The sequence below is a fragment of the Trichomycterus rosablanca genome, chromosome 17 (assembly GCF_030014385.1).
Source record: "Trichomycterus rosablanca isolate fTriRos1 chromosome 17, fTriRos1.hap1, whole genome shotgun sequence".
NCBI lineage: Eukaryota > Metazoa > Chordata > Actinopteri > Siluriformes > Trichomycteridae > Trichomycterus > Trichomycterus rosablanca.
Window position 1 is genome coordinate 5,054,570 of NC_086004.1, and position 27,790 is coordinate 5,082,359.

Here is a 27,790-nt window from a genome sequence, read left to right on the forward strand (position 1 = left end):
ACAAATTAAAACTGCCCAAACTAGTTCCAAAAATATACCACCCAGTAGGATTTAACTAAAGAATCCAATGCTCCTGTATGTCCTGATTAACTGGATCAGGTGTGTTAGATCAGCACAGAAAGTACAGCTGAGGTCAACTGTCTACATACACTTCTAATGAGCGTCTATGTGTCATGGCAGTCCTAAAATTTCAATGATTTCAGCAACTGATCTTTCTTGGTGACTTAATGAGATTTAATGATTATTCTCAAAAATATACATACAACATTTAATAATTTCTAGGTGTATAAAGTTATACACTTGTTAAACTGTGTTGCATTGCCTCCCAGTTTAACTCCAAAAACAGGTCTGCCATAACTGACAATGTCCACAGTCAAGCAAGCATGGAGCAAGCTTAGAGGCTGCAACTCCACTCCAAATAATAGTTTGCACATCCCATAACAAATACAAGAGTTGTAAGGTCACTTTGTTGTCTAAATGTCCTTGCAAATGACTAAATGCCTCCAAAAGTAGATTTGGCAAGGTTCTACTGTATACTATTTATGAATGCTGTTATCTCAGTTTTGGTTTACTAAACCAACACCAAAGCATTTAAATATTAACTGATACCCCAATACTGATATGAGTGACACAGATAAGAATAAAGCTTGTTCTAAGCATAAAGACATGAATGATAAATGATACTAATCTGTCATTTAAATGCAAATATTGGTCTTGACTTATTTTCAGTATTAATCTTGACTTATTTTTAGTATGAACCTATTTTTAGAAATGACTGTCACCTAGAATGTGTATCAGCTTGTTTAAGAACTAAACAAATTTTCCTAAAAGGATATATACCTAAAAGAAAATGAAAATATAATAAAAACTGCAATGGCAAGCCAGCTGTTCAGCCAAGAGTGTTTTAAATAAAGTATAACTATAAATAAAAAGTATAATAAAACAATTTGATTTATTCCTATTTCCAAAATTCGTTAATTTGTTAACTTTTACCAGGTTAGTTTAAAGGCAGTGGTGTGGAAAACAGCAATTATGTAGTTTTGCTAAAACAAAAAACCCAAAATCTGCCTTAGATTAGGACTCTAAGCCACTTAAAGACATCAGTTTTATATATTTTTAGCAGTGTATTTTAGTGTGCTTTAACTTTTTTAACTGAATAAGTTTTCTGTGAATATGCAAGTGTCTTTTATCCAAAATTCGTCTGTATGGTGCACAAAGCATTTTCCCATTACATTACATTTTCAGCATTTAGCAGACGCTCTTATCCAGAGCGACTTACAGAAGTGCTTCCAAAGTGAACATTTCATTTCTCAAGTTTAGGTAAACAACAGTCGAAGAACACAAATCTGCTAAAACCTGTTAGAACCAAAGTGTTTTTTTGGTTTTTTTTTTGGAAATGGAAAAGGATGGAACAAGATGTTAGTAAATAAGTACAAGTCAGCTTAAGTGCTTCATAAAAAGGTGGGTTTTTAATCGTTTTTTAAAGACAGCAAGAGACTCAGATGTTTGGACAGACAGAGGAAGTTCATTCCACCACTTGGGCGCTAGAACAGAGAAGAGCCTTGATGCTTGTCTTCCTTTAGTCCTGGATGGAGGCTCAAGTCGAGCGAGACGGGTGGCTCGGAGGTTGCGTGGTACAGAGCGGGGTTTGATTAGACCCCGAAGGTAGCTTGGGGCTGGTCCATTTTTGGCTTTGTAGGCGAGCGTCAGTGTTTTAAACTGAATGCGTGCAGCTACAGGAAGCCAGTGAAGAGAACGCAGCAGTGGGGTGATGTGGCAGTGTTTGGGCTGGTTAAAAACCAGACGGGCAACTGCATTTTGAATGAGCTGCAAGGGTTTAATAGTGGACATGGGCGCTCCTGCCAGAAGGGAGTTGCAGTAGTCCAACCGTGAGATTACAAGTGATTGCACCAGAATCTGGGTAGCTTCCCATTAATGGATAGTCCAAGCTGCTGAACACGATTCTCATTACAAAATGTTACCACCACCGTATTTTACAGTGGGAATAGTGTTTCCTGGCTGATGTGACTTGTTATATTTATGCCACACATTCCATTAGGAATTCAGCTTGTTAAAAAAAAATATTGTGTCACTTTGTTGAGTCCTCCAAGTTGCTAATTTAGGCTACATGGTCGACTTTTTAAGGCCCTGTGAGTATAGACTACTAATTAATACTAATAAATAGACTAGTAATTAATTCTTATTTCATCTTAATTGAGTTTCCTTAATAATCACGGTTTCCTTTTCTTCTACTTGATTGTCTCCAAGTACTCCAAGAAGTACAAGTGCCCCCACTGAGCAACACGGACTGGTCTAGGTAAATGATCTGACTCCTTGGGCAGCTCCAAATGCGCATGCTCATTATTGTGATCCTTGGCTGAATCCCAAATGACTTCTTATTGGACCCAGAGTGCACTATGTAGTGCGCAAGAGTTACTATTTCACGCCCTATGTAGTGCACTTGAGTAGAAACTAGGGATCTGATTGGGATTGAGTCCGTGAGTAAGCGGCGACCAGCTTATTTGGCAGCCGGAGAGGCAGCGGGCAGGGCTGCGGAGGATCTCCGGGAATCCTGACAACAATTACGGTGTAAATAAAACAAAACTCATCGTGCCAGGGGACCAGGAAAAGCGGCCAGATAGCACTTCCCTTCTCGGTAAGTTTTTCAGATGGAGTATTTTGAGTGAAACTACAAGTTTTATAAATTTTAATTATTCTGAAGTTCTGTATAAGTTGGTCAGTGAGCTCGCTTGCTAACAAACACCTAGAAAAGAGATTGTTAAGATAAGTTAGCATACCAGCTAACCGGAATAGCTTAGCGCTTTAATTAGCCACGCACCTTAGCCAACCCATAATTACAGAAAATAAAAATAAACTATTCCGAAGTTCTGACTTAGTAATTATATTATTAGAAGCCTATCGGTGCCGGTAATAAAGTTGTTTTAAATAAAAATAGTTTAGAGTAGTTATTAGTGTTTTAATCCGCCTCATTATGGAAGTGTGATGATTGCGGCTAAGCTAAGTTAGCCTTAAGTGTGTGCGGCTGAACATTGTCCGTCTGTCTGTCCGAGCAGCGCTAATGCTAACCGGCTAACTGTTCAATGCACTTCGTTAGCCTCTCATCAACTTTTTTTATATTAATGATTGAACATTGTTTTATCAATAATTAGCACCAGTGCAACTTTAATTAATGTTTTTGGACCGTGGAGAAGTGAAATAAGGTTCTTTTGAGGACAAAAGTTCAATATTGAAATCAATAAACAAGTCTCGTCAGGTTACAGATTACCAGCTAACCAGCCTATTAGTAATGTGCAATTTTACTACGAGAACAAATCAAGATTTTAGAATGTAGTACAGTGGTTCCAAAACTTTTCATGGTCAGGACACCCCTCAGTGTAATTCATGGCATTTGTAAATACTTCAACTTTGTCATAATCTTCATATTATAAATGTCCACAAGTGTCTGTAATACTATCAGTTCTAATTATAACCAATTATTTAATCATCTGCACTACCACCTAAAAAGATACAAATACGCCCTGACCAGGTCACCCAAATGCCCCTTTACTCATTCGTTCACTCATATGCGTCTGCATATGTTTTGGGATTGAGAGGAAACTGGAGTATACCTGTTTGGGCAGAAGAGAACATACCAAACTCCATAGACTGTAACCAAAGATTAGGTTTTGTTTTTACCCAGTATCACAGTTGTTGTCCAGCACCTGTTTTACCTAAATGTTTTCTCTTTATATCCATGGATATAAACATAAGGTGAAAGTTTAAGTGTGTTGAGACCCCCTGTGGGGTCTGTTATTAAACGATATAAACATAAAATGTGTAATATATGCAACTTTCAGCTCATAGGCTACTTGTGGCTTGTGTCATTCACATGTCTTTGCTGTAAGCCAGTAAATCATAATTAGTATTCCAACCCGTGATAATTAATCCTGGTGTTTATGTTCAGCACAAACATTAAAATGCAGTAACAATTTATTAAAATTTTTTTTTTTTTTTAGGATTTTTATCGTTCATGCCCAAGTAACTCAACGTTAGAGCTGTCTGACAATTTGAAAATATTCTTTCTTTCATTTCCTACAAATCGTTGCATAACAGGATGTTTGTAATTCATTATAATTGCATTATTTGACTGTCATGTGACCTTTAACTTATCTTTACATCCATTCAGGTCTCCACATTCAGTCTTTTGTCTAACTTTGCCTCAGTTTTGATTTATCCACCAAATGTACTGATTGTGCATGTCTTATTAAAGCCTAGTTATCCCTTTATTATTTATTTAGTTATTATTTATTTATTTATTAGGAATACATGAATCCTGCTTTAAAAATTTATAACACAGAATAGGACAACAGAGTTAGAGTATTGGCTAGTGCTGGTCCGTTGATGATGGACATCTTCATGATAACCAGATTTCAGCATTTCAGGCCAGCATTGCTTCTGAAACAGATTCTCAGTTTTAAATGTTATTATTTAGCCAGACTGACACAGTGTTCAGCGGGAAGTATGGGTTCTGTGCAGCTTCAGAGTTTAAATCTTAGTAATAAACCAAGACATTAGAACCACTTGCCTCAAGTGCTGTCAAAACAGCTTTGATCTGCTGAAAAATGTAATTTATAAGACAGATTTTGAAGTTCTGTGGTTGGAGTTCTGTGGTATTTGGTGCTAGGTCATTACCAGCAGGTCCTGTGACTTCTGTATGCTGTGATATGGACCCTCCCACAGTGCTCTCTTACATGTCTGGCTTTTTGCATGATTTTGGAGATAACAGAATTTGTCAGACCAGTTGATCTTTTTCCATTGAACATAAGTTCAGTTTTTATGTCTGCATGCTTATTGTAGGTGCCTTTGTGGGTGAACAGGAGTTAGCTTGAGCACTGTGACTGGCCTGCATCTATGGCAAAATATAAGGGTTTGCTGCACTGGGTTGTGACATTCATCTCAACACCAGCATTAAAATTAATGGTGTATTATGGCTTGTCCCTTTTGGTACCACTGTTGGTCGGTACCATTGACTGCTCCTGCTGTTTAAGAAACCTAGACCCAGTTGTCTTGTCATAATAATCCAGCCCTTATCAAAGCTACTTAGGTCTCTATGCTGCCATATCTGCTGCATTCAACAAATGTATTTAGAGTAATTACTGTCAGCCCAAAATTTAATTGATCCCTGGCAGTAACATGCACATTTTCGGAGGGTGGTCCTAATGTTTTGTGTGAGTGATCTGTTTCCTGTTACAACCTGGGAAGAGTTTGCTGTCTCCATATGGGATTCCTCCTGGTACTCCAGTTTTCTCTCACCTCTCTAGACATACCAGTAAGTGGAATGGCTATTTTGAATAACTTTTAGGTGTTAGTGAGTGAGAGGTTTTATTTGTGGTCACCTGGGATGGACCGGTTGTGTGTCGGGGTGTATTACTGCCTTGCACCCATTGTCCTGCTTCCACTGTGACCCCTAATCTAAAGCTGCTGTTAAAGCAAATAAAAGATGTAATGAAGAGGCTATTCTGGAACTTGGATTTCAGGTGCTAGATCTAGGTTTAAATCTTATGTTTGGTCATTGAGTTTGCATGTGTCTTATAAGTCTTAGTCATTTATCCTAAAATTTATGGATTCTAAGTTGTGAAAAATGTGTTCTAAATCTGCATGAAGGTTTTGAATGTGAGAGTCCACCGTTCAGTTCGTCGTCACTAATAGCCCAATTCTTTCTTTCATTTATATTTGATTAATTGCGTACCATTTTTACTGAACAACCTGTTTGGATGATTGGAGTCAGTTTAAGTTAATCATAAAGGTGCGGTCTAGTACTGACTCTCCACATTTTGTTGGTGTTGAAACAGCAGCAGAGTCCCTTGGCATCCCTTGGTGTGTAGTAAGTAGTAGTGGATGTGTTTCACTAAATCTCAGTCAGTGCCATGGCCAAGCCTGCTGAGTACCCCCTAAGAGAGCCGCTGAGAAGTAATGTGGTCAGACACCCATAACTTTGCTGACTAAAGATACACTGCCTGGCAGGGGAGCCAGTAGTTTTACTGAAGCTGATTGGATGCTGCTGATTTCGTCTATCCCACACGAGTGCTGGCAGTATTGGAGATTGGTTTGGTTTATCCAGACAAAAACATAAAGTTCTAATTTGCTTCTCTGTCTGCTCCGTGCCTCGGCTACTAACCAGGGTCCTTACACAGCGTTGATGACCCCACCCTCTTATTAGTCTGGTCTTTTTTCACCCAGCAGACTTAGTGGCCACGTTTTGTGCCTGTTGTGCCTGCTAGGGGGCGCCCAGCTGACCGGTAGCAGAGTCGAGGTTTAAACTTGGGGAGTTCAGAATGCCAGTTCTGGTGTGCTAGCGATATGTCACGCTGCACCATCTAGGTGCTGCAAAAACAATGTTAGGCTGAGAAAGCTAAGAACTTGGGCTTGTTTTCAGTTTGCCATACCTTTAGCTGATTTGCTGCTGGCAATGTACTACTGTTTCCTAGTAAATTAGTTTCTTTAGAAGTGTTTTGTTGTCTTGGGCTCCGTCAGATAAACAACCAAGAGTATATTGATGTTAATAGGAATTAAAGTGGACACACACACACACACACACACAAATACAAATGTCTACCAGGGAATAATTTAAGTTGGTTTATTTGCAGTTTGACAGCTGTCCTGCTAATTGGTTGGCTCAAAATTACATACTACAAGGTGTGTCGGAATACTAACAGCTCTGTTGGTCCTGGGCATTTATTTGGCCTACTGTTAGCATAGTTGTATTCAGTTTGGGATGCAGCCAAGATGCGTGTATCCCTAAGGGATTGGGAGCAGAGGTGTTTCAGTATTACAGAACGTACTGAGCCTTTAGTTAGTAATTATCATTAGAGCTTCTGGTGAAGCTTGTCCTTCTGTATCACGTTAAAAGTACAATATTAAATACTTATTTCCAAAATTGTGTGAGTGAGTACTTTATAACCAGCAGAGCTAAGCCATTCAAGAGTTATGTAGTAAACAGGAAACATAAAAACGTCACTTTTCAAGCCGTCTTCCATTACCACTTCCTGACTACATAGTGTATACAAATTAGAATGTACCACCTTCACAGTGGTTGCCATTTTCTTAAAAGATCATAACTGTTGTTGGTGGTTAGTTAGTGCTGTCATTTAAGTAAATTAGTGATTATTCTGATGTTCATTTTGCAGTTGAACTTTGTTCTCTCTCTGTTTACATTCAAATACTTGACCAGTGAAACCCATCATTCTTTCTAGCGTGTGGGGCACTTCACTGCCCACTTGTGCTCCAAACCCTAGGGCTGTAAAACTCATGCGATGGATGCAGCTGGCTACATTGGTACCTACTGTAAAAGAAGCAGGTTGTCAGACTGCCCACTGTCGTTTCTAAGCCGGACGGAGTCCCTCATGTTTGCACTGTGCGTTTCTAGGTCATTCATTTTCAGTGAGACCTGGTGTTGTACAACAACAGGAGATGGTGTGACTGTTAGTAATATGAATGTGAAGGAGCTAGCAGCATCTCTGTTTTGACTCAATTTTGAACCACCGTCAAAACTGAGATGTTGCTAGCTCTATCACATTCATATTACTAACAGTCACACCATCTCCTGTTGTTGTACATAACCAGGTCTCATTGAAAATGAATGACCTAGAAACGCACAGTGCAAACATGAGGGACTCTGTCCAGCACCGTACTACCATCCTAAACTGCATCTAATTTGGTCAACACAGATGAACAATTACTTTCCTTTTGTGTACAGTAGTATTCATACAGTAGTATATATGCTGCCCATGTTAATATCTGCAATCATGCCATTAAGGGGTAATATATTAAAGTTAAGTCTTAACTCATAACTGGTGTTTAGGTGCAGAGTTTGAAATGAGCAATTTTACAGCACAGTGGAACTTGATATAAATGAAGCAACAAAGATGACATCTCTCTTTCTTGGTTTGCCAAGGCGATGAGAGTAAGAAAAAGTCGCACAGGTGGAATTATGGGGCTGCTCTTAACTGTACAAACTCATGAGTTCGAATCTCAGCTTTGCTATTGGCAGGCTGGGCTCCTGTACGGGCAATGATTGGCTTGTCCATTGGGTTTAATGCCGAAAGGGACTCCTCGTAACTACAACCTCTGCTGGCTGATCGATGACGCCCCCACGGAGACATAGGATAATCTAGATCAGTGCGTGACTCCCTGTGCGCGAGACTGAGCCCCATATGAACCCGCTTCGTGAAGGTAGAAAGATGTAGTCGGCTACTGCACATGTTGGAGGTGAGATGTGTTTGTCATGGCTTTCCTTGGTCAGAAGTGGAAGTCAGAAGTAGAGATCAGATATGACTAGATTGGGAGAAAAACTTTGGAAAAAAAAAAAAAAAAAAAACATGCTTCATGATAATTACATCCCGTATAACAACCTTGCCTGGTTCTTTACAAAACTGCTGACTTGTGAAGACTAAGGTGAGGAAAAAATAGAGACACCAGTTCATTAATTGGTATTGCTGCTTTGGCCGATACAGATCACGATTACTAAATAGATATCGCCTTCAGACTTGGCAAAAATTTATAAAGTATATCTTGTTTAAATATGTGTGAATATAATGTTTTAAATACTTAATTAACTTTAAATACATATTTATTTAAATATAATGATTTAAATAAATGTGTTGTTTAAGAGATTAGTATCAGATAAAGTATTAGAAGTATTATTATCCTCTAAATCTGGAGACAGAGGGACAGCAGATTTCTTCTCATTTCACAAACTAGAATTTTGCTGACAGAACAACTCTGGAACTTTCTGTGCTGCAGTGACATGAATGAGACACCACGGTGTTCATCAGGAGAGAACAAACCTGGTGTGGTGGAACAAACCCTCACTTATAAATCACTCATGGAGACTTTAATGGGTGTTCGCTGCAGCAGGGCTTGGTATGTCGTAATCCCAATAGGGATGTTAATGATGAACTGATTAACTTACAAAATATTAATTGTTTAATTAATGCTCTTGGTTAAAACGGTCATTTATTGTTAACAGCTGGAGCTTGATTTAAATGGAGAATGGAGCGGGAGCTTTTTGCTCCTTCCCTTACAAACACACAAAGCGATAGTGCAGACCTGATTACACTTTATAATAGTGAGGTGGATTAATCACTGCTATTATAAACTTTATTCTACTCTTCTGTGAATACTTTTTTACACCCAAAATCTTGTTTTATAGGAGTTAGCGGGCGGCACGGTGGCTAAGTGGGTAGCACTATCTCCTTACAACAAGAAGGTCCTGGGTTCGATCCCCAGATGGGGTGGTCCAGGTCCTTTCTGTGTGGAGTTCTCCCTGTGTCTGTGTGGGTTTACTCCGGGAGCTCCGGTTTCCTCCAACGGTCCAAAGACGTGCAAGTGAGGTGAATTGGAGATTTAAATTGTCCACGACTGTGTTCGATATAACCTTGTGAACTGATGAATCTTGTGTAATGAGTGACTACCGTTCCTGTCATGAATGTAACCAAAGTGTAAAACATGACGTTAAAATCCTAATAAACCAAAATACGGGAGTTAGCAAATTATTTTCTTTATGTTTTTGATATTTTTTGCATTTTTGCCTTCAGTGCTTTCAAAAATCTTCTTTAGCTAACAAAATGAGGCAAATAGCCGATCAGTTTAGGGTTAAAGTCCTTGCTCAGGGCCTCTTTTGGTAGTCCTGAGATTTGAGCTGAAAGCCTTTTGTTCATTTGAACAGATTTATTAACTGTAATAGGTCTTTGTTAGATATCTAGTCATGTTATAAAACCATGTCTTACTAACGCTGGAGGCAGTCAGCAGCACCTACTTACTAGGAGGTTCTTGTGCCGTTTGAGTAATTTGTAACAGGAAAAAGTGACATCAGTACTGAGAGTCGTACAGTAGAATACATTTTGCGGGGAGGAATATGAATGCACTAGTCTGATAAGTATCTGTATCACTTGTGGTGCTTTGTGCTTTAAGTGCATGTGCTGATATGACTCGACATTATCGACCGGTTGAGCATCTACACAGACATGATTGTCTGAGCGAGGGGGTGTGTGGCCGAAGCCCTGTGATTGATTGGTGCCCTGTCCAGGTTATTCCTGCCCTGCACCCAGTGTGTCCTCTGTAAAACCGGACCTGTTGTGCTCCTGTCCAGGATAAGCGATTGATGAAAGTGAAATAACACAATACGTAAATGCATATTTAATTAGTATTGACTAACGGAAAGACTCGTCTCTAGTTCTATTTAATTTAGAGTCTACGGGTTGTAGACGTGCATGTATATATTTTTCTTGAATAATGATTTACCTTTGTCGCAAACTGCTTTTAAGCTTTTTTTTTTAGATAGTATTATGTGCGTTTAAGTTTGATTGAGAGTTGTTTTATTCACAAAGGCTAAATACACATGAAAAATCCTATGCTGCCCTATGCAACCTTTTGTGTGTGTGTGTGTGTGTGTGTGCGCGCGTGCGTCTGTTTGTGTGTGCACACGTGTGTGTGTGTTTGTGTGTGTGTGTGCACTTTACACTGTAGTCTGGTTAAGATCTGTGTGAATGTGGGGGATGGGTAGTTGGCTTTCTGATGTGTGTCTGTTGGGGGGTGGGGGGGTGACTAAGGGTATGTTCTTTGAATGTGAGCATTCTTTTGTGCCCACATGAAGAGGCGTAGACTCCACTTCCTGCCTTGGCTGCCCTGTCGCTAGGGGCAATACCAGGTAGAGTCGGCGGCAGATGCAGGGTTAAAGACGTCCATTTTGTTAGGTAACACCCTCGTGGCCTGATCTGTCAGTGGTGTTAAAATGGCAGGACTTAACCCTTAATGTGCAGGAGCAAGTCAGCAGGGGCACCCTTAGAGTGCCAGCTGCCTTCAGGACAGCAAAACACACCGGGGAAATTAAATCATATGGTAATAAGGGTAATATTAAAAATGATAAATCGACCATCTCATAAACTCATTGGATTTTTTTGTACAGGAAATAAGTTATATTGATTCGATATAGTTTGATTAGCAGCACAAAAAAGCACGGCAATGCTCAGTTTCCTGTGAAAAGTGAGGGATGTTTTGTACACTAATGATTTACTGCTCATTGTAAGTCTGTAAGGTCAGTAGTTGAGCCTGTTATTTTGGTGTGTGGCCATTACATCTGCAGGCCTCATGAGAAATTAGTCCCCTAGGTTCACAGCCCACCTCACTATGGCATGTACAGACTTGTTTTTCCTTCATGATGTGATGATTGCTGAGCTGAAAGTCTCTGGAACGGCAGTTAGTCGTCCAGCTGGTATTGTTTAAGTGAACTTGTTTGTGATATTCCCCCCACCTTACAATACATTCCCAAATTTTATCAATGAATTATCAGAGCTGCTAGTGTTCTGTTTTTTTAATCGATTAAATTGTTATTCAGAAAATTATTTGATTTATTTCATAAAATGAATGCATACAAGGATGTATAAGGGTACATCCGTATAGCGTCTGTATAGATGTTTTTTGGGGCGGCACGGTGGGTAGCACTGTTGCCTTACAGCAAGAAGGTCCTGGGTTCGATCCCCAGGTGGGGCGGTCCGGGTCCTTTCTGTGTGGAGTTTGCATGTTCTCCCCATGTTCGCGTGGGTTTCCTCCGGGAGCTCCGGTTTCCTCCCACGGTCCAAAGACGTGCAAGTGAGGTAGATTAGAGATACAAAATTGTCCAGGACTGTGTTTGATATAACCTTGTGAACTGATGAACCTTGTGTAATGAGTAACTAACATTCCTGTCATAAATGAAACCAAAAGTGTAAAACATGACGTTAAAATCCTAATAAATAAACAAACAAACAAAAAATAGATGTTTTTGTCAGAGATGTGCTACTGATCTGTATACACAGAAACCATAAGAGAGAGGGAGAGAGCTCAGACTGAATTAAGCCTCTCACCTCTGCCACGGTTCTGCCATGGCCAGTCTAGTCTTCAGACTTGAACTCATTTGAAAACCTCTGGAATGTGAATGGAATGGTCACAAGCCATCAAACAAAGCCAAAATGCTTGTTTTTTGCAATAGGAGTTGCACAAAGATACCATATCGCATTAAAGCTGTGATTGAATATGGGACTTGTTCCACCAAGTATTGATTTCAGAATTTTCCTGAAATCATTAGTATTGTGTCCCTAAAAAATGAATATGAACATTTCCACATTATTTGAGGCCTAAAGACAATGTGTCTGCCTTGTATTTTTTGACCATTTGTCATTTTCTGTAAATAAAAGCTCTAATTTTTTTTTAATTGAAATTTGGACTATCATGTCAGTAGTTCATTTTACAGAAACACATACATAGTAAAAGTTGGTTGCTTAATTTTGTCTAGAGCTGTTTTTACATGATTTAATACAGCAACAAGGTCCTGGGTTCGATCCCCAGGTTGGGCAATCCGGGTCTTTTCTGTGTGGAGTTTGCATGTTCTCCCCGTGTCTGCGTGGGTTTACTCTGGGTGCTCCGGTTTCCTCCCACAGTTCAACAGTTCATGCAAGTGAGGTGAATTGGAGATACAAAATTGTCCATGACTGTTTTTGATATAACCTTGTGAACTAATGAGTAACTACCGTTTCTGTCGTGGATGTAACCGAAGGGTGTAAAACATGGTGTTAAAATCCTAATAAAACAAACAGTACATTACAAAAACTCTCCTGCATTGTTTGAAATATCTTTGAAGAATTTATAAAAGAGAAACTTTGTAAGTAGTATTTATGGTGGCTCATTTCTGCACAGCTGGTTTAAAACTTTTGTGAATGTATTTTATCTTTGTTAATAAGACACAATTCCGTATTGATCCCAAACCAAGTGCTGTATGTATGCAGTCATTAATGACCACAGTTACTGATCATGTGTCATTAAGGGTCAAATGAATGTTTGTTGACCTGTCATCAGCTTTGTCCTGTGTTCTTTGATCAGCCTGTTGCTGAAAAGCCTCTGAAAATCAACTTTCCTGCCATCGTATGCTGGCTGCATTACAAAAGTATTACAAAACCTTCAAACTCTTTCTTTTGACTTGCCCTTTCTTTATTTTGCTCATTGCATTCTATTTTCATGGGGGGTAATGTGTTATTATGATGTATCCCTTTTAGTCAGACTTCCTTAAGCGTTAATTAAGTTTCAATTTCTGAATGACTATGGTGTGATCTGTTTAACGTTTATTATCAGGGACTTCGTCATGGGTGTATTTTGTGTAAAAGCTGTTTTTGGCCTCTATGTGTAGATGCTGCTTAATGTTTTTTTTTTACCTACTTGTGTTTCGGAATGCTATGCCCCTCCCCTGCAGGCGTGCATGCTCTGCCAGTCTCTCAAGGGGTTAAAAACCTGCCTCGCTCTCTTGGCTGCATCTGCAAACCGGTTTAAACTGGTTTTCCGGGAAGTGCTTTGTCTGTCCCATGGAATCTTAGGAAGGGTCATGTGGAGCCCAGTGATATCACTGGAGATGAGAGCAGGTCTGAGTATCAAGTCAGCTCACGCTCTGACTGGCACATGTCAGAAATGCCTGGTACAGGTATGCTGGCGGCAATCAAATGGTAATCTGTTAGCCATTATAATCCTAAATATCTGGGTTTTTTTAACTGGCAGCTTTGGTGTTGAAGGCCTGTAGTTTGTTGTATGAGACTCAAAACTTTTTAAAAAAAGGCAGACTGTGACTGTAATGTCTTGTACTTTTTCTATTCTTAGTTGGCATATGCTAATAAACTCAGTGGCTTAAAGGTATGTGGACACTGCTTCTTATTAAGTTCAGGTATTTTAGCCACACCCGTCACCAACAGGGTGTATAAAATCACCTGTAAAAAAGAAACTATATGCTGCAAGCTTGGGTAAGGCCTTTTCCTGTTCCAGCAACACAAAACAAGGTCCATAAAGACATGGTTTAATGGGTTGGGTATGACTTGTCTTCACTCGCACTTTCGAAATGATATGCAACTTTGAATGGAAGCCGACATCCCCCCCCCCCCCCCAAAAAAGCAACCATCAGAACTGGACCACATTTTTGTGTTTGCTAATTGGATGCACTGTGATGATCCACCTCGCAATGTACATTGCATCCTAGACTGTACCAACCCACTACCAATACTGTATATTGACTGCCCCAGTTTACCATATTTTTTGCCTTTTATTAAATAATTTAATTCAGTGAACTAATTAGAGAATGCAAGCAATAATGTATATAAGAATTGATTTAAATGAAATCCCTGGTAATGAAACAGTAAACCAGATACCAGAAGACTGAGCCGAAGCATTTTTAATAAACTGCTACTACACACTAACACTCGTTTATTCTATGCAGGCACGAAGATGTCTGAGGAGGCGGTGCGCCAGACACGCAGCCAGAAGAGGGCGCTGGAGCGCGATGTCCCAGCCCTCGATGGAGATACTAAACGAGTAAAGCTGGAAAATTCTGGCAAAGTAGCCAGTATCCTTAATACTGAAGAGATGAAGGCCACCATCAAAGTAGAGGTTCAGGCCAGCGATGAGCCGGTGGACATGAGCACATCTCGCAGGTAGGCCACACACTGTTCATGAACAGAATGATCAGTTTATATACGTACCTTTAGTGATCAGATTATGGTAAATATCAGAGTTTACTTTAGTCGGTGGGATGACCTGTAGTAAAGCTGTTCACTTTCCACTGAGATGAAATTCACTGCTTTGCCACTCGGTTTTTATTGCTTCTCTCTGCGGATTAAGTTTAATCTGATCCGCACCATCAATTAGAGAAATAGATTGACATAGACAAATGCGAAGTACAGACATGACTGAGCGAAACTGAGTCTCACTAAATGTAAATGAACCATGGTATTGTGAGAAATGCAGCATGGTGACTGGGAATCTGTTAAAAGCTGTCCAGTATTTTTGCAAAATCTCTTTTAATTTACCTGCAAGCTGCTGCTGCTATTTTGCCTTTTGTCTATGCTAGTAAAGTGTTTCAGATCATTGTCACTTGTTGTGGTAAGTAATAGTTTTCAGGTATTGGAACAGTTTGTTCTGTCAGATCCAGCTGTTCATGATTTTGGATACATTTTTAGAAGCTCTGGTTTGTAGCTTGGCTCAAAAATAGTTTTTCTTTGGAACGTCATCTCTACATTCCTCAGATATTCAGTGTACCACAATGCAGCAGCTTCTGTGTTAACTTCATCCAGAAAATCACAATAATTCACACACACCCACACACAAAACTTCAAATGTTTAAAGACACAGTGCTCAGTGTTTAATGATTTCACAGTATAAAGAGACTAGAGAAGAGAATTAAAATAGAATGTATAAAAAGGTAGCAAAAAGGAAACCACTGCAATCCAGAACATACCTATCAGTATCTCACATTTGCAATAAACACAGCATTTCATAGCAGAAACCTAAGTAAAAACAAGTGTGGTGGTATGGTGGTGTAATATTACAATTCTGCATTCATAAAATGATTGTGTTTATTGCCAGCAGTGCACGTAACACCGCTTGGATGCATCCTATGTTGCTTAGCGTGCGATTTTGTCGCTGTATTAGACACAGATTTAGAATCTCACAAATAAGACTTTCTTGGCACTTAGACTCTTTTATCCAAAGTGATTTAAGTTTGTGATTGATACAATCCAAGCAATTCAGGGTTAGGGGCCTTGCTCAGGGACCCAATAGTGGCAGTCTGGCAGTGGTGTGGCTTGAACCAGCGACCTTTTGATTACTGTTTCAGTGCTGGTTTAGTACCTCTAAGCTACCACCGACAGGGCACTTTAACTGAATTTTTGTTACAGCCCACTTGTTATTTTTGAACGTCATGTTGTTGGAAGTTAAATTTGTCCTCTGTTTAAGCATGTTAGGAAATAAGCCTGTAACCGCTTCCTTAGGTGACTGCTGACCTTTTCTGAAGTGAAAATGGCTGCTATATGATACAGCTTAAAGCGGACAAAAGATGGACTTACTGCTTTGTGTTGATGGGTGAGGGGGGCTGGTGTTGGGCCGTGTAGGGATGTTAGACACTGTGGACAAACTTTTTCTAGGTGCTAACCGTGTCCAACGATGTCATATATATATATACTGTATATATATAATACAAAACAAATACATTTAGTGTAAAACACTGATTCCTGTTGTAAATGTCATAGATATGACAACATGGCATTATAAAAACAAACAAACAATCTACTGATGCCCGGTAAAGTAATGCTTACTTTATTTATGTGTATATAAAGTTTGGGGCAGCTCCATTTTCTGTTGCACCTGAGCAACACTTCCTGTCCTTAAGAAATGAATCCAACATGAAACAAACTGGTTCCAAGCTAAAGGGTGGCGCTCAGGAAATGGGAGAGTTGCGGTCATGTGACCCGAGGGACATCACTTCCTGGTTATTAATCAGTACCTAAGTTCACATAACCCGAGATGTTGTCTTGCTGCGTCTGCCTGCAGCACCAGCTGTGAGGTTTGCTCTGAGTGTTTTTCTGATCACTGTGTGCAGATTAGTTTGATTTTGTTAAGTACTGTTCATCTCTGTGCCATATAATGTACGTTCTAATCAAATCAGCTCTTCAGATCTGAAGAAGCATTTGCATTGGTTAAAAAACTGCACTTACTTTAGACGTCTACATGTCTAAACTTTTTTAAATAAATACATTTTCACGAACACGGCAAGGAAAACCGGACAAACAAATCTGACAGCAGATAGAAAGTAGTAGATTTGTGTGCGAACTGTAGAATACCCTCACTTTGTGTGGTATGTACTGTTGCTGAGATCATTTTAGCTTTAGCAGGGAAAATGTGACAAATTTTAACACTCATGTTCACTCACGTTAGCTGCTTTCTACTTTGCAATTGGTATCCATAAGGTTTTTTTAAAATTATTTTTCCACTTTTTTCCTTTCAATCCAATCATACAGAATTTTCCAGTTGTATCTGTTTCTGCCTCTGCAGAGCCCTATGTATGTGCACCCTATGGCAGTGGTCCCCAACCCCCGGGCCGTGGACCAGTACTGGTCCGTGGGTCATTTATTACCGGGCCGCACAGAAAGAATGAATAATTAGATTGCTTAAAAAAAAGCAGTTTTCACTGCTTCTATTTCGGGTGTGGTCACCCCTAGGTGGAAGCAGCGTCTTGTTGCAGCGAAAAAAGCTCATTTTTCACCGTTTGCACCACAGACCTTATATGAAACCGGTCTGTGGTGCAAAAAATGTTGGAAAAACGCTGCCCTATGGTACGGACACTTTTCTGATATTCATTTACACCAGTTGTTGCACACCTGATAGTGATACCTGCATCAGTCTGGTGTGCTTGGAGTATTGTATTGTAGAAACACCGATTGTACTACGATGACAAAGTTGTGAAGAATAAGTTGTTTCGACATCAGTAACACAATCCAGGATGTTTTATTAATGATCTTGCTTGTTCAGATAAATTGTATATTTACTTTTTAAAACACCATAAAGAAAGGTTTTAGAAACTTTCAGTCAAGAGCTACATCGTGTACAGGGTCATTTTTGGGCCTGCATTACATAACTAATTTCAATTGTGTATGCAGCGTTTCCCCTATCTACCCACACAGGTCGATACAGCGTGCCTAATGTTCAGGCAGGCAAGTGCTAGATTGGCATGCATTTTATATGCTGTTCTGACATGGCTGTAGCTCTAGTTCTGTAGTTTCTCTCACTAGATCCAGCAAATGCTGTGTTCACAAATGAGGCCTGCTGATTTTGGAGATGAGACCTTTGGCCTCTGGTGTGGTATATAATTCTTGAGAGCAAAACAGGCCAGCTGGGAATTTATAACATGCACTCATGAAACCTGAAGCTGCATTTCTGCCAAATGCCAAAGTATTTTACTTTCAAATATCTTCAGAAAATGGTAGAAAGCTGTACCGCACATCACGCTGTAACGGCTGAACTTTACACCCACATTTTTAATGATTGAAGTGTCTGTTATTGGCTCTGCTGGTCTGGTCCTGCGGTGGCCTGAGTTATTGAGACCGTCTTTGGTAAATGGTTTGTTGTGCCATTAGTGACGGTCAAAGACAGAGAGTGAGCACAATGGTCTGGCAATCTGCCATTCCCATCCCCCAGCTTCTTTTTAGACGCCAACAGTTTGGCTCAGGGAGGAGCCACAAACCAACTCTACATCTGAGAAGAACCGACTCTAGATCCGTTTATACAAATTTACATGTACGGCGTTTAAGCAGGTGCCTTTTGTAAAAGTGACTTAAAATTGTGACCGAATACAGTGCAAGAGTCTTGCTCAAGGGCCCAACAGTGGCAGCTTGGCAGTGGTGATGCATAAACCAGCAACCTTTTGATCACTACAAAAGGTAGTGATCAGCCTTACAAATAGTCAACATGCAAAGCAGCTCTGGTGCCATGCTGTGTAAACTGAAATTCAGAACAGATGAACAGCGTGTCCTGTCCATTTTACCAAGGACTTTAAAGGAGAATCTCTGTGTTGAATCAGCTTGTATAGATGTACTTTTGAAAGATTTAATCACTTGGTACTGATCCCCACTTGCCAGTATTTGCTCTGTGCTAAATAAAGTGAGCTCTTGTTACAGTTCAATAGAAAAACGTTTAAATAATGCTCATCTGCTGCCCTCTTGTGATCAGTACGTTCCATTACTTCTCTTTTCTCATCTTTTAGTTTTTGCAGTCGACAGGGGGCACAATATATCGTTTAAATATTGGCCTCCAAAAGCCTGCAGTATGCAAATACACATTTGTAATGAACCACATTTGTTGTGTCATAGTCATTTTTAAAAATCTCTTATAGAGGCCTTTATGGGGACTTTGATTGTAGATTCTTAAAATGTATTGTACATTCTAGGTTAATTGGTTTATTTGAATACGTTTTATTGCTTATCACAAGTGCAGTGAGTGTCAGCATGATCACATTATGCTATTGTTTCTTCCCCTATATTCACAGTGACATAAAAAAGGAAAGACCGTCAACACCGGAAGATGTGATAGTTTTATCAGACAACGAGCCCGGCAGTCCTTGTATGAATGGGATCAGCCACAGCTTCAAGAAAACAGGCACTGAAATGCTCATGGTAATAACCAGTATATTTTTGTTGCATGTGTCCATTAGTTTAGTTCACTGAGATTTGGATTTGAGTTCCTGCAGTACTGCCAACAGGCCTAGTTGAACTGGACCTGCTGCAACCTTGACCAGGAATAACAATAGAACTGTATAACTTGTCAATTTTTACTCTGTATATCTAGTGCTCTAATATATTGACCTAATCTTTTGATGTATAGATTTGATCATTTTATCACCGTCTTCTCAAAGCCAAAATTCCAACATGGTAAACTCTTTATAATATGTTTGTCAGAATCCCAAACCCTAATAAGGTATTTCCTCAGCCTGTTCCTAAAAAATTACAGTAATGGGGCTCATCTTAAAAATCTTTTTTTTGCTGTGGGTATTATAGTACTGGACTTAGTTTTACCATACATCTAACTGGAATCTTTTACCTCTAGAAAGTTCTGCTCTATAAGCAGCTCTATAAGAGAAATGTCTTTTTTAGCCTATATAGATTTTTTTCTGCTTTTGCGCAAATCACAAACTGCCATAAATTTACGTTGAGGGAATTCATAACAGTGGTAGCTCAGTGGTTAAGGTACTGGACTAGTAAACAGAAGGTTGACGGTTCAAGCCCTGCCACCACCAAGTTGCCACTGTTGGGTCCCTGAGCAAGGCCCTTAACCCTCAATAGCTCATCGTGTTCAGCTCATCATGTAAGTCGCTTTGGATAAAAGCGTCTGCTAAATGCTGAAAATGTAAATAACACCTTATGTGTCCTGTGCAAATAAATCAGAAATCCTTAAAACTAAGTTATCACACTTCTGACAGCCAAGCTACAATGTACTTTGGTACAGTACAGTCTCGAGGGTAGCAGTGTACAGATCCGGCTCTTAATCTTCCAGCTCACCTGGGTGCATTAACAGCAATAATTAAAGCGCATCGTTTCCACTGATTGATTTATGACCTTTTCCATATGGCTTGTGCAGAAGAGCAGCCCTGAGGAGCGCCAGAGGATTATCAAGCAGCTGAAGGAGGAGCTGCGTCTGCAAGAGGCCAAGCTGGTGCTGTTAAAGAAACTTCGTCAGAGCCAGATCCAAAAGGAGACTGCCATACAGAAGGTGAGCTCATGTGCAGTAGCTCAAATGAGCTTTTAAACATAAAACTATTGCTTGACGTGACATGTCTGTGTCCACATGTTTTACTGTGTGGGTGTGTTTAAATATCAACAGCACTTCTAACATTGACACACTTCAGTATTATGAAACCACTAACCCCTAATGCTAGAGGTCCTGGGTTCGATCACCAGGTGGGGCGCTCTGGGTCCTTTCTGTGTGGAGTTTGCATGTTCTCCCTGTGTCTGCGTGGGTTTACTCCGTGTGCTCCGGTTTCCTCCCACAGTCCAAAAACATGCAAGTGAGGTGAATTGGAGACAGTAAATTGTCCATGGCTGTGTTCGATATAACCTTGTGAACTGATGAATGTTGTGTAATGAGTAACTACCGTTCCTGTCATGAATGTAACCAAAGAGTGTAAAACGTTGTAATGACGTTAATAAACAAATAAACAAACACCCCTAATGCAGGAGTGTTTTGTTGCACATTTTTGGTACAGTGGTAGACTAATGGGTAAAGCTTTGGACTATCAATTGAAGGTTGAGGGTTCAAATCCCAGCTCTCCCTTGCAACCGCTGTTGGGCCCTTGAGCAAGGCCCTTAAACCTCTCGGCTCCAGGGGCACCATACAATGGCTGACTTTATGCTATTTTTTTCCTTAATTTTCTTTCGGGATGAATAAAGTATCTATCTATCTATCTATCTATCTATCTATCTATCTATCTATCTATCTATCTATCTATCTATCTATCTATCTATCTATTTTAATTAACAGTGCATAGTTAATTAAAGTGTGGGACTGATCAGATTTGTTATTGCTGTTAAATTCTTTATTTTTATGAATATTAAAAAAAAAATCCATTATTTTAGCATTGAAATTAAGGCCTCTTATTCCTGTCAAAACATACCAGCAAACAGATTTCTTGCTCTGTATTGCCTCCAGCAAGGGAGACTTAAGTTAAACATAGTTCCTTTGCGATTTTAGCTCCTCTGGCCTTTTGTTTGAGGTAATTTTTTATTGTCTCTTTTTATGTAAACAGTCCCACAATTCCACATCAAATCCTCCACCTCTTGTAAGAGGCAGCATTTCATCTAACAAAGCACCCCTACAGGTCAGTGTAAACTCTAGATTAGTGAGTGTATGTATTCTGCCTGTCTACTCTGCAAGAATATTTACCTTTTTTTTTTTAAAAAAAACCTCATTTTTCTCTGCATTTGTGTGTAGGTATCGTCTAATCGAAGCACAGGCACTGTCATTCCTCCTCCTCTGGTCCGTGGTGGTGCTCAGGTTTCCAAACATAACTCCGTAGTGATGCCACCTTTAGTCAGAGGCTCACAGGTACATGTAATCATGAATTATGTTGCATGTTAAATGAGCCATGAGTTTTAGCTGTTATTAAACTGAAATATTACTGTTTTGTAATAATTATAATTACTATTTAAACTCAATTGCATGTTTTGTAAGAGCAACTAGTGTGACCCAGCGGTAATATGTGACGAGCATTCAATTCAATACAAACTAATGTTCTTGCTTTGGCTGATTGCTTGTGTGTGCGTGTGTGCGCGTGTGTGTGTGTGTTAGCCCATTGCCGTGACTCCTCAGCAGATAGCTTCATTGCGACAGCAACAGCAGCAGCACTCTAGCTCTGGTCCGCCTCCCCTGCTGTTGGGTCCTCGCACCTCTGTGCCCAATGTTCAGGTGCAAGGTCAGAGGATCATCCAGCAGGGCCTAATCCGGGTAGCCAACGTAGCCAACACCAACGTCCTGGTCAACATCCCGCAGGTCAGACCACATGCATTGCTTTTGTGGTTATTTAATCATAATAGAGCCTTCATAATATTATTTAAGTCACTGTTGTAAAATCTGTTAATGTAATTAGGTTTTCTATTATTAAACTCAGACCGTGTTCTTTTTTTTGGCACTAAGTTTCCATAAGAAAATCAAAATTGTCAGTGCTTGTTAAATGATGTATTAATGACAAATGAATTCTGTGCTTTATTGTAGTACCTCAAAATACTGGCACATTTGGGTTTTTTACTAACCAAAAGGCTAGTTGTGTATTGTTTTAGTATTAATACTAGAACTTCATGCAGAGTTAATATAAAAAAAAAAAGAATTACAGCATCAATTAAATGTTTTATGTTTAGGGTTCACCCACTGGGTTGAAGGCGAATTATCAGTCAGGCAACGAATCTCCTGCTAGCCGACAGGTTGCTGCCAAGCTTGCCCTTAGGAAGCAGCTGGAGAAAACACTGCTGGAGATCCCTCCTCCAAAACCACCTGCACCTGAACTCAACTTTCTCCCGTCGGCTGCCAACAACGAGTTCATCTACCTGGTGGGATTGGAGATGGTGGTGCAGAATCTGCTGGATCTGGCCAAAAGTAAAAAATTTTCCAATTTTTTTCAGAAGTTTGGCAATAAATGTGACTTAGGAGGGGGACACAAAATGATAAGTTACTCACCTTGTTTTTTCCCTATTTAAATTTTTTAAAGCATGTTCTTTTTAAATATGTTTTATTCTAGGCAAACAACAGGCTCAGCAGGGCAGCCCTGCACCAGCTCCAGCCACGAACGAGCCGTTCACATGCGCCCAGTGCCACACAGACTTCACCTCACGCTGGAGGCAGGACAAGAGCAACAGTTCAATCCTGTGTGAGCAATGTATGAGCTCCAATCAGAAGAAGGTCTTGAAGGCTGAACACACCAACCGACTAAAGGCAGCCTTCGTCAAGGCTTTGCAGCAAGAGAAGGAGATCGAGCAGCGCATCCTTCAGCAGTCTGCCTCACCCTCCACCAAAAACTCTGCTGGCTCTTCATCCTCATTGAGCCTGAAGTCAGAGCAGCACGTGCTGGTTTCACCACAGTACAAAACAGCCCGATCTTCTTTGTCTCAGCAACAACAGGGCAACAGAACTGCAGCAATTAGCCGCTACCACAGCACCATTAAGCAGGTTAGTGCTTACTTTTCAGGACAGTGCATGGATGAATTGCCTTTTGTTAAGAAATTTATGTAATAATGTTTGTGAATTCTAGATACCATACAAGACAGAAAACATGCTATATTACAAACTTCTGGTCTAATACTGATCAAGTCACATTTTTAATGTTTAACTATATTATAGAGCAAGGCGTTCAGGTGGTGCAGTAGCAAAGTGCACTAACCCACCACAACTGAGATTCAGGGATCCAGGGCTCAGCACTGCTATCAGGGTGTTGGGCATCTGCATAGACATGATTGACATGAAGTCAGTTTTCTTGACCAGTGCCCAACATGCGTAACATGTACAGTGGTGGTCAAAAAAATAGCAGTCCAACATCATTAACCTGATAAATCACTGTTTTTAGTAGAAGTGATATTTCTACATAGCAAATAATTGACACATTGACTGGTCCAAAGAGAAATGGCTCAACATTTTGTGGACTGGTGAAAGCAAAATTGTTCTTTTTGGGTCTAGTGACCGTAGACAGTATGTCAGACGACCCCCGAGCACTGAATTCAAGCCAAAGTACACTGTGAAGACAGTAAAGCATGGTGGTACAAAATGATGATATGGGATGTTTTTCATATCATGGTGTTACGCCTATTCATGGCATACGAGGGATCATGGATCAGTTTAAATATATCAGAATACTTGAGGAGATCATGTTGCCCTATGTCGAAGAAGAAACGTCCTAAAAATGGGTCCCAAACCATCTTGGTTACAGACAAACAAGATTGAGGTAATAGAGTGGCCAGCCCAGTCCCCTGACTTCAATCCCATAGAGAACTTGTGTTCTGACATCTGAAACGCGTTTTTTTTTAAAGGCAAAACCCAAAATTGCAGAAGAACTGTGGAATGTAGTGTAATCATCCTGGACTGGAATACCTGTTCAGAGGTTCCAGAAGTTGGTCGACTCCATGCAACACAGATCTCGGAAACAATTGTTATGCCACTAAATATTAGTTCAGTAATTTAAAGTAAAGTGAAACCTCAAACATTTTCAGTTTATAGATACATTTTTACAAACTGGCTAAATGTTGTTAATGTTTTGATTTAGAACTGAAAGTGTAGTATTTTCAGTGCATTTGCATTTATGGAAATAAAAGTTATTATAACGATTTTGTGCTTTATTCGATTTTGTGCTTTATACACACCACTGTACATTAGATTTAACAGTAAATCATAGGTATTTGCATTACTTTTTAGCATATGCGTGGCCGTGATTACTGCAAAAGGGTGCAAAGCCTCAGTCAGTGTGTATGCAAGTCTTTAAAGATTTCACCAAGTTACACAGTCCTAAATTTAATGCTATAAACAGACTTTGTGTGTTGCACTGTTTGCAGATCTGAAGCACGGCGCCATAAAGGCATAAGCCTCTTTGTTGTGAAGGTTTAATCTCATAAACCAAGCATCAGACGCAAAGACTAATATATATCTGTCAACTTTTTCACATTAGCTTGCATAAATGTAGATTATAATTATTAATATTAGCATCTAGTATATTTTTTTCTTTTAAACTGTTTGCTGTAGGATTTCTATTTTTTTTTAATGTGGAATAAAACGGATTAAAAACAAATCAACTTTTTTCCACTTACGTTTTCACATTCAGTGCTGTAAAAAAAAAGTACTTGCTCCTTTCTGACCACCCATTGTTTTTCAAGCAAGATGATTTCAGGTTGTTACAACAACATATTTAACAATGGAAACTAAAATTTGGGAGAAAAAATGAATAAACATGAATTTATTCAGGGAAAGAGTTATCCAACACCCATGTGACTAATTGCATAACTTTGAGCATACCACAACAAACCATGGTGTATGAAGTATATGGCTTTTTTAGCAGACTTTTTGAACCTGTGACAGAGGTCAGTGAAATATGTGCTTTTTATGACCTTTCTCAATTCTCTCTACCTGTGTGTGTTCTTGTCTATAAGCAGAGTTCAGGCCAGGTGGTGCGTAATGTGCCTCAGTCGGTGGTCAACTCACGTAGTGTGAACCGAAACTTCTCTACATCCAGTCAGCTGCAGAATGCAGTCGCGGCTGCCGCACTGGTCAGCAGGCCAGGTAAGCTTGCTGGGAGGTCTGGTCCTAATGCCAGCAGCAACACCAGCGGTAGCAGCAGCAGTAAAGCCAGCCCCAGTGCCTGGAGGAAGCTGAACAGCACTCCTACAGGTAGATGATGTCTTCTGAATCCAGACACATACTAAATATTTGTACTTTCATTTCTCTTTCAACTCTCCTGATTTGGCATAAGCTGCAGTGGCTGGCTTTATGGGCCTTAGTGAAAGCCCCAGGCTCTTATTTCCCTTAGAGTTTGGTAGTGTGTGCAGGCAAAGCCAAACGACTGGGTCATTAAAGATTACCAGGTGCAGGGGTAAATCACACTAGCTTGGGTCTGAATCTCAGCGGTCAGACATAATTGGCCATCTGCACAGAAAATATTGCCAATGTCTGAGCAGGGACTGAACAGCCTAGCCACTGGGAGGTGCACTTGTCTCAAACCCGGATAAAAAATAAGGGCAAACAATCTGAGTATCTGGCGTAAAACTGCCAAATCAGATATTCAGACCAGAATGATTCACTTAGTGAACACATTATGTTCTACAGACTGCATGTCTTTTCTTATAGAAGGCCATTATTGCATATTAAACTCTTCTACAGTATACAGGTTAATCACTTGTTCAATACATTAATTGAAATTCTTGTTGTATTACATTTTATTTATAATTAAAAATGCACAATCTTTTTTTAATTATGATTTTTGTTTATTCTCGCCATACAGGTGTCACTATGGCCTACGTCAATCCGAGCCTGTCTGTACTGAAGACCTCCTCTCCAGCGGATCGTCAGAGGGAGTACCTCCTGGACATGATCCCTTCTCGTTCCATCTCCCAGACAACCAATACTTGGAAATAATGCCTTTGCCCACCACTGCTGACCTTTTACAGACGAAACAATCTCTTATTATTGAAATCCTAAAATCAGACAGCAGTTATCGAGCAGATAACCAGCTTTTGAGCAATAAAGAAATTTCCTCTCTGCTTACTGAAGGCCATAAACGAATGGAGTTTAGTCCGAAATATTCCTGAATGGGACAGACCTGAGAGACTAGGGGGGAAGATTTAGTCTTAAAGAGTTGAGGACCTTTGGAAAAGTGCTGGTGTGTTATTAAAGCTGTTAGTTTGGCCCTGCCATGTCTATGCTGGTAACGGTGCCCTGTTACCATAAGTTCTGCTAGTGGTTGTGGTTCGCTTCGACACTGGTAATGATACAGTGAAAATGATGAACACACTAGATTTTGCTCCTTCTTGATTAAGTAAAGATGTCTAGCAACCCAGGATATGTCATTTTTTAACTTGATGGGTCATCTTACTGCTTCAGCTTTGCAAATTGTCAGTTTTCAATGGGGAGCAGACGTGCTGCCTGTTCAAATAATGTGGGAGTCTGAATATGTAATTCCAACGTCAATATATTGTTTTTCCTTAATCTGAACTCATTCCACCCCCTCTTTTTTGGGGTGCTGAGGTGAAGCTGTTATACTGTTAAGGTGGTTTTACATCTGCCAGTTTAGTGTGTGTTTTTAATGCTTAAATGTTTTTGTAAGCTTAACATGGGAAGAAAAATGTAACCCAGGTTTTTGGAGGAACATTGAAAGGAAAAGGTGGTTATTGAAATGCCCCAGTGGAACTACTTTCTGTATTTGCTTTTCGTTTTGATTTTTTTTGTTCCCTGTCCAGCTCGCTTTAAAATTGTAGGGTCAAGATGAGATGATTTTGCAGAATGGGGCTGAAATGGGACTTATTTTGAAGCTTTGAATTAAGTTTGTGGTGTGGATTTTCATTCATAATTTCTTAATGATTTTAGGTGGAGTTTGTACATGGGGATATTTAAAAACTACACATGGGCGTTTCAATTCAAATGAAGGATAGTCCCATGGCTTAGTCGGTTTAAATAAACTAATTGATATGTTTTTTTTTTTTAGTAGATTCAAACATTTTCAAGATTAAACAGCATCTCTTGGGAAGTCTGTATAAACTTGAGCCAGAAACTAATTTGGCTGCAAGGTTCAGCTTTTTACATTAGTGCAAAAACATTGTGCAGGCCCGCAAATTCATTTTTGCTTATTATATAATAAGCAGTTCATTATTCAGACAGCGAGGCGTTTCAACCCTAAAGTAACGAGCAGACTTTCCCTCCTGCTGTTCAGAAACAGATTTGGCTTCTGGCCTGGGGTTCTAAGATGTGAAAAGGGGCCATTTTTCCATAATCATCTACTTATTTTTTTTTTATTATTATTTTTTTTTTTAGCTTTTCACCCCTTTGGAAATTTCGGTAAGTAGATGATGACAGGCTGCATTTGACCCGGGTTAACCTCCCACATGATTGTATGTCGTGAAGCCTCCCTAAGCTCTTCTCTCAGGGTCGGAGCCTGTGGAGTACAGAGGCCTCTGTTTCAGACTGTTGTTCTGACTACTGCCTGCAGCTGCTGCTGAGAACTAACACCATTCCATTGTCCAGGGACGTCAGTGCTATTTGCACCACTGCGTCCCTTTTATGAGTTGTACAAAAAAAATGTTCCCCTTTATCATTTATTTTTGGTCTATCAGTTAATGATTACAATAAAAAACTAAATTAAATCTATCGTGTTTTTTACTCTGTGTTGTAGTTATGATGTTTTTATGGATTTTAACCAGATGTTTGGGGG

General features: G+C 39.8%; 1 protein-coding gene across 2 annotated transcripts; it reads left to right on the top strand.

Annotated features, from left to right (window-relative positions):
- The first annotated feature begins 2,540 nt into the window (after positions 1-2,540).
- Positions 2,541-27,722, top strand: gatad2ab (GATA zinc finger domain containing 2Ab). 2 transcript variants are annotated; one of them, XM_063013073.1, is made up of 11 exons: positions 2,541-2,656; positions 14,291-14,504; positions 18,890-19,016; positions 19,978-20,109; positions 21,143-21,214; positions 21,328-21,441; positions 21,685-21,885; positions 22,251-22,485; positions 22,628-23,055; positions 25,020-25,257; positions 25,868-27,722. In XM_063013073.1, exons 2-11 carry the CDS (start codon positions 14,299-14,301, stop codon positions 25,999-26,001), a joined length of 1,887 nt encoding a protein of 628 aa, XP_062869143.1. In that variant the 5' UTR covers positions 2,541-2,656; positions 14,291-14,298; the 3' UTR covers positions 26,002-27,722. The 2 variants fall into 2 exon arrangements, with proteins under 2 accessions (XP_062869143.1, XP_062869144.1); XM_063013074.1 differs by having other exon boundaries at positions 25,023-25,257.
- The last annotated feature ends 68 nt before the right edge of the window (positions 27,723-27,790 follow it).

What these genes read in the sequence shown, in the direction of transcription:
- gatad2ab (XM_063013073.1), top strand. Translation starts at nt 14,299, where the DNA reads ATGTCTGAGGAGGCGGTGCGCCAGACACGCAGCCAGAAGAGGGCGCTG. An exon ending in TCTGCTGGATCTGGCCAAAA is followed by an intron (nt 22,486 to 22,627) that starts GTAAAAAATTTT and finishes GTTTTATTCTAG; the next exon opens with GCAAACAACAGGCTCAGCAG. An exon ending in ACCACAGCACCATTAAGCAG is followed by an intron (nt 23,056 to 25,019) that starts GTTAGTGCTTAC and finishes CTTGTCTATAAG; the next exon opens with CAGAGTTCAGGCCAGGTGGT.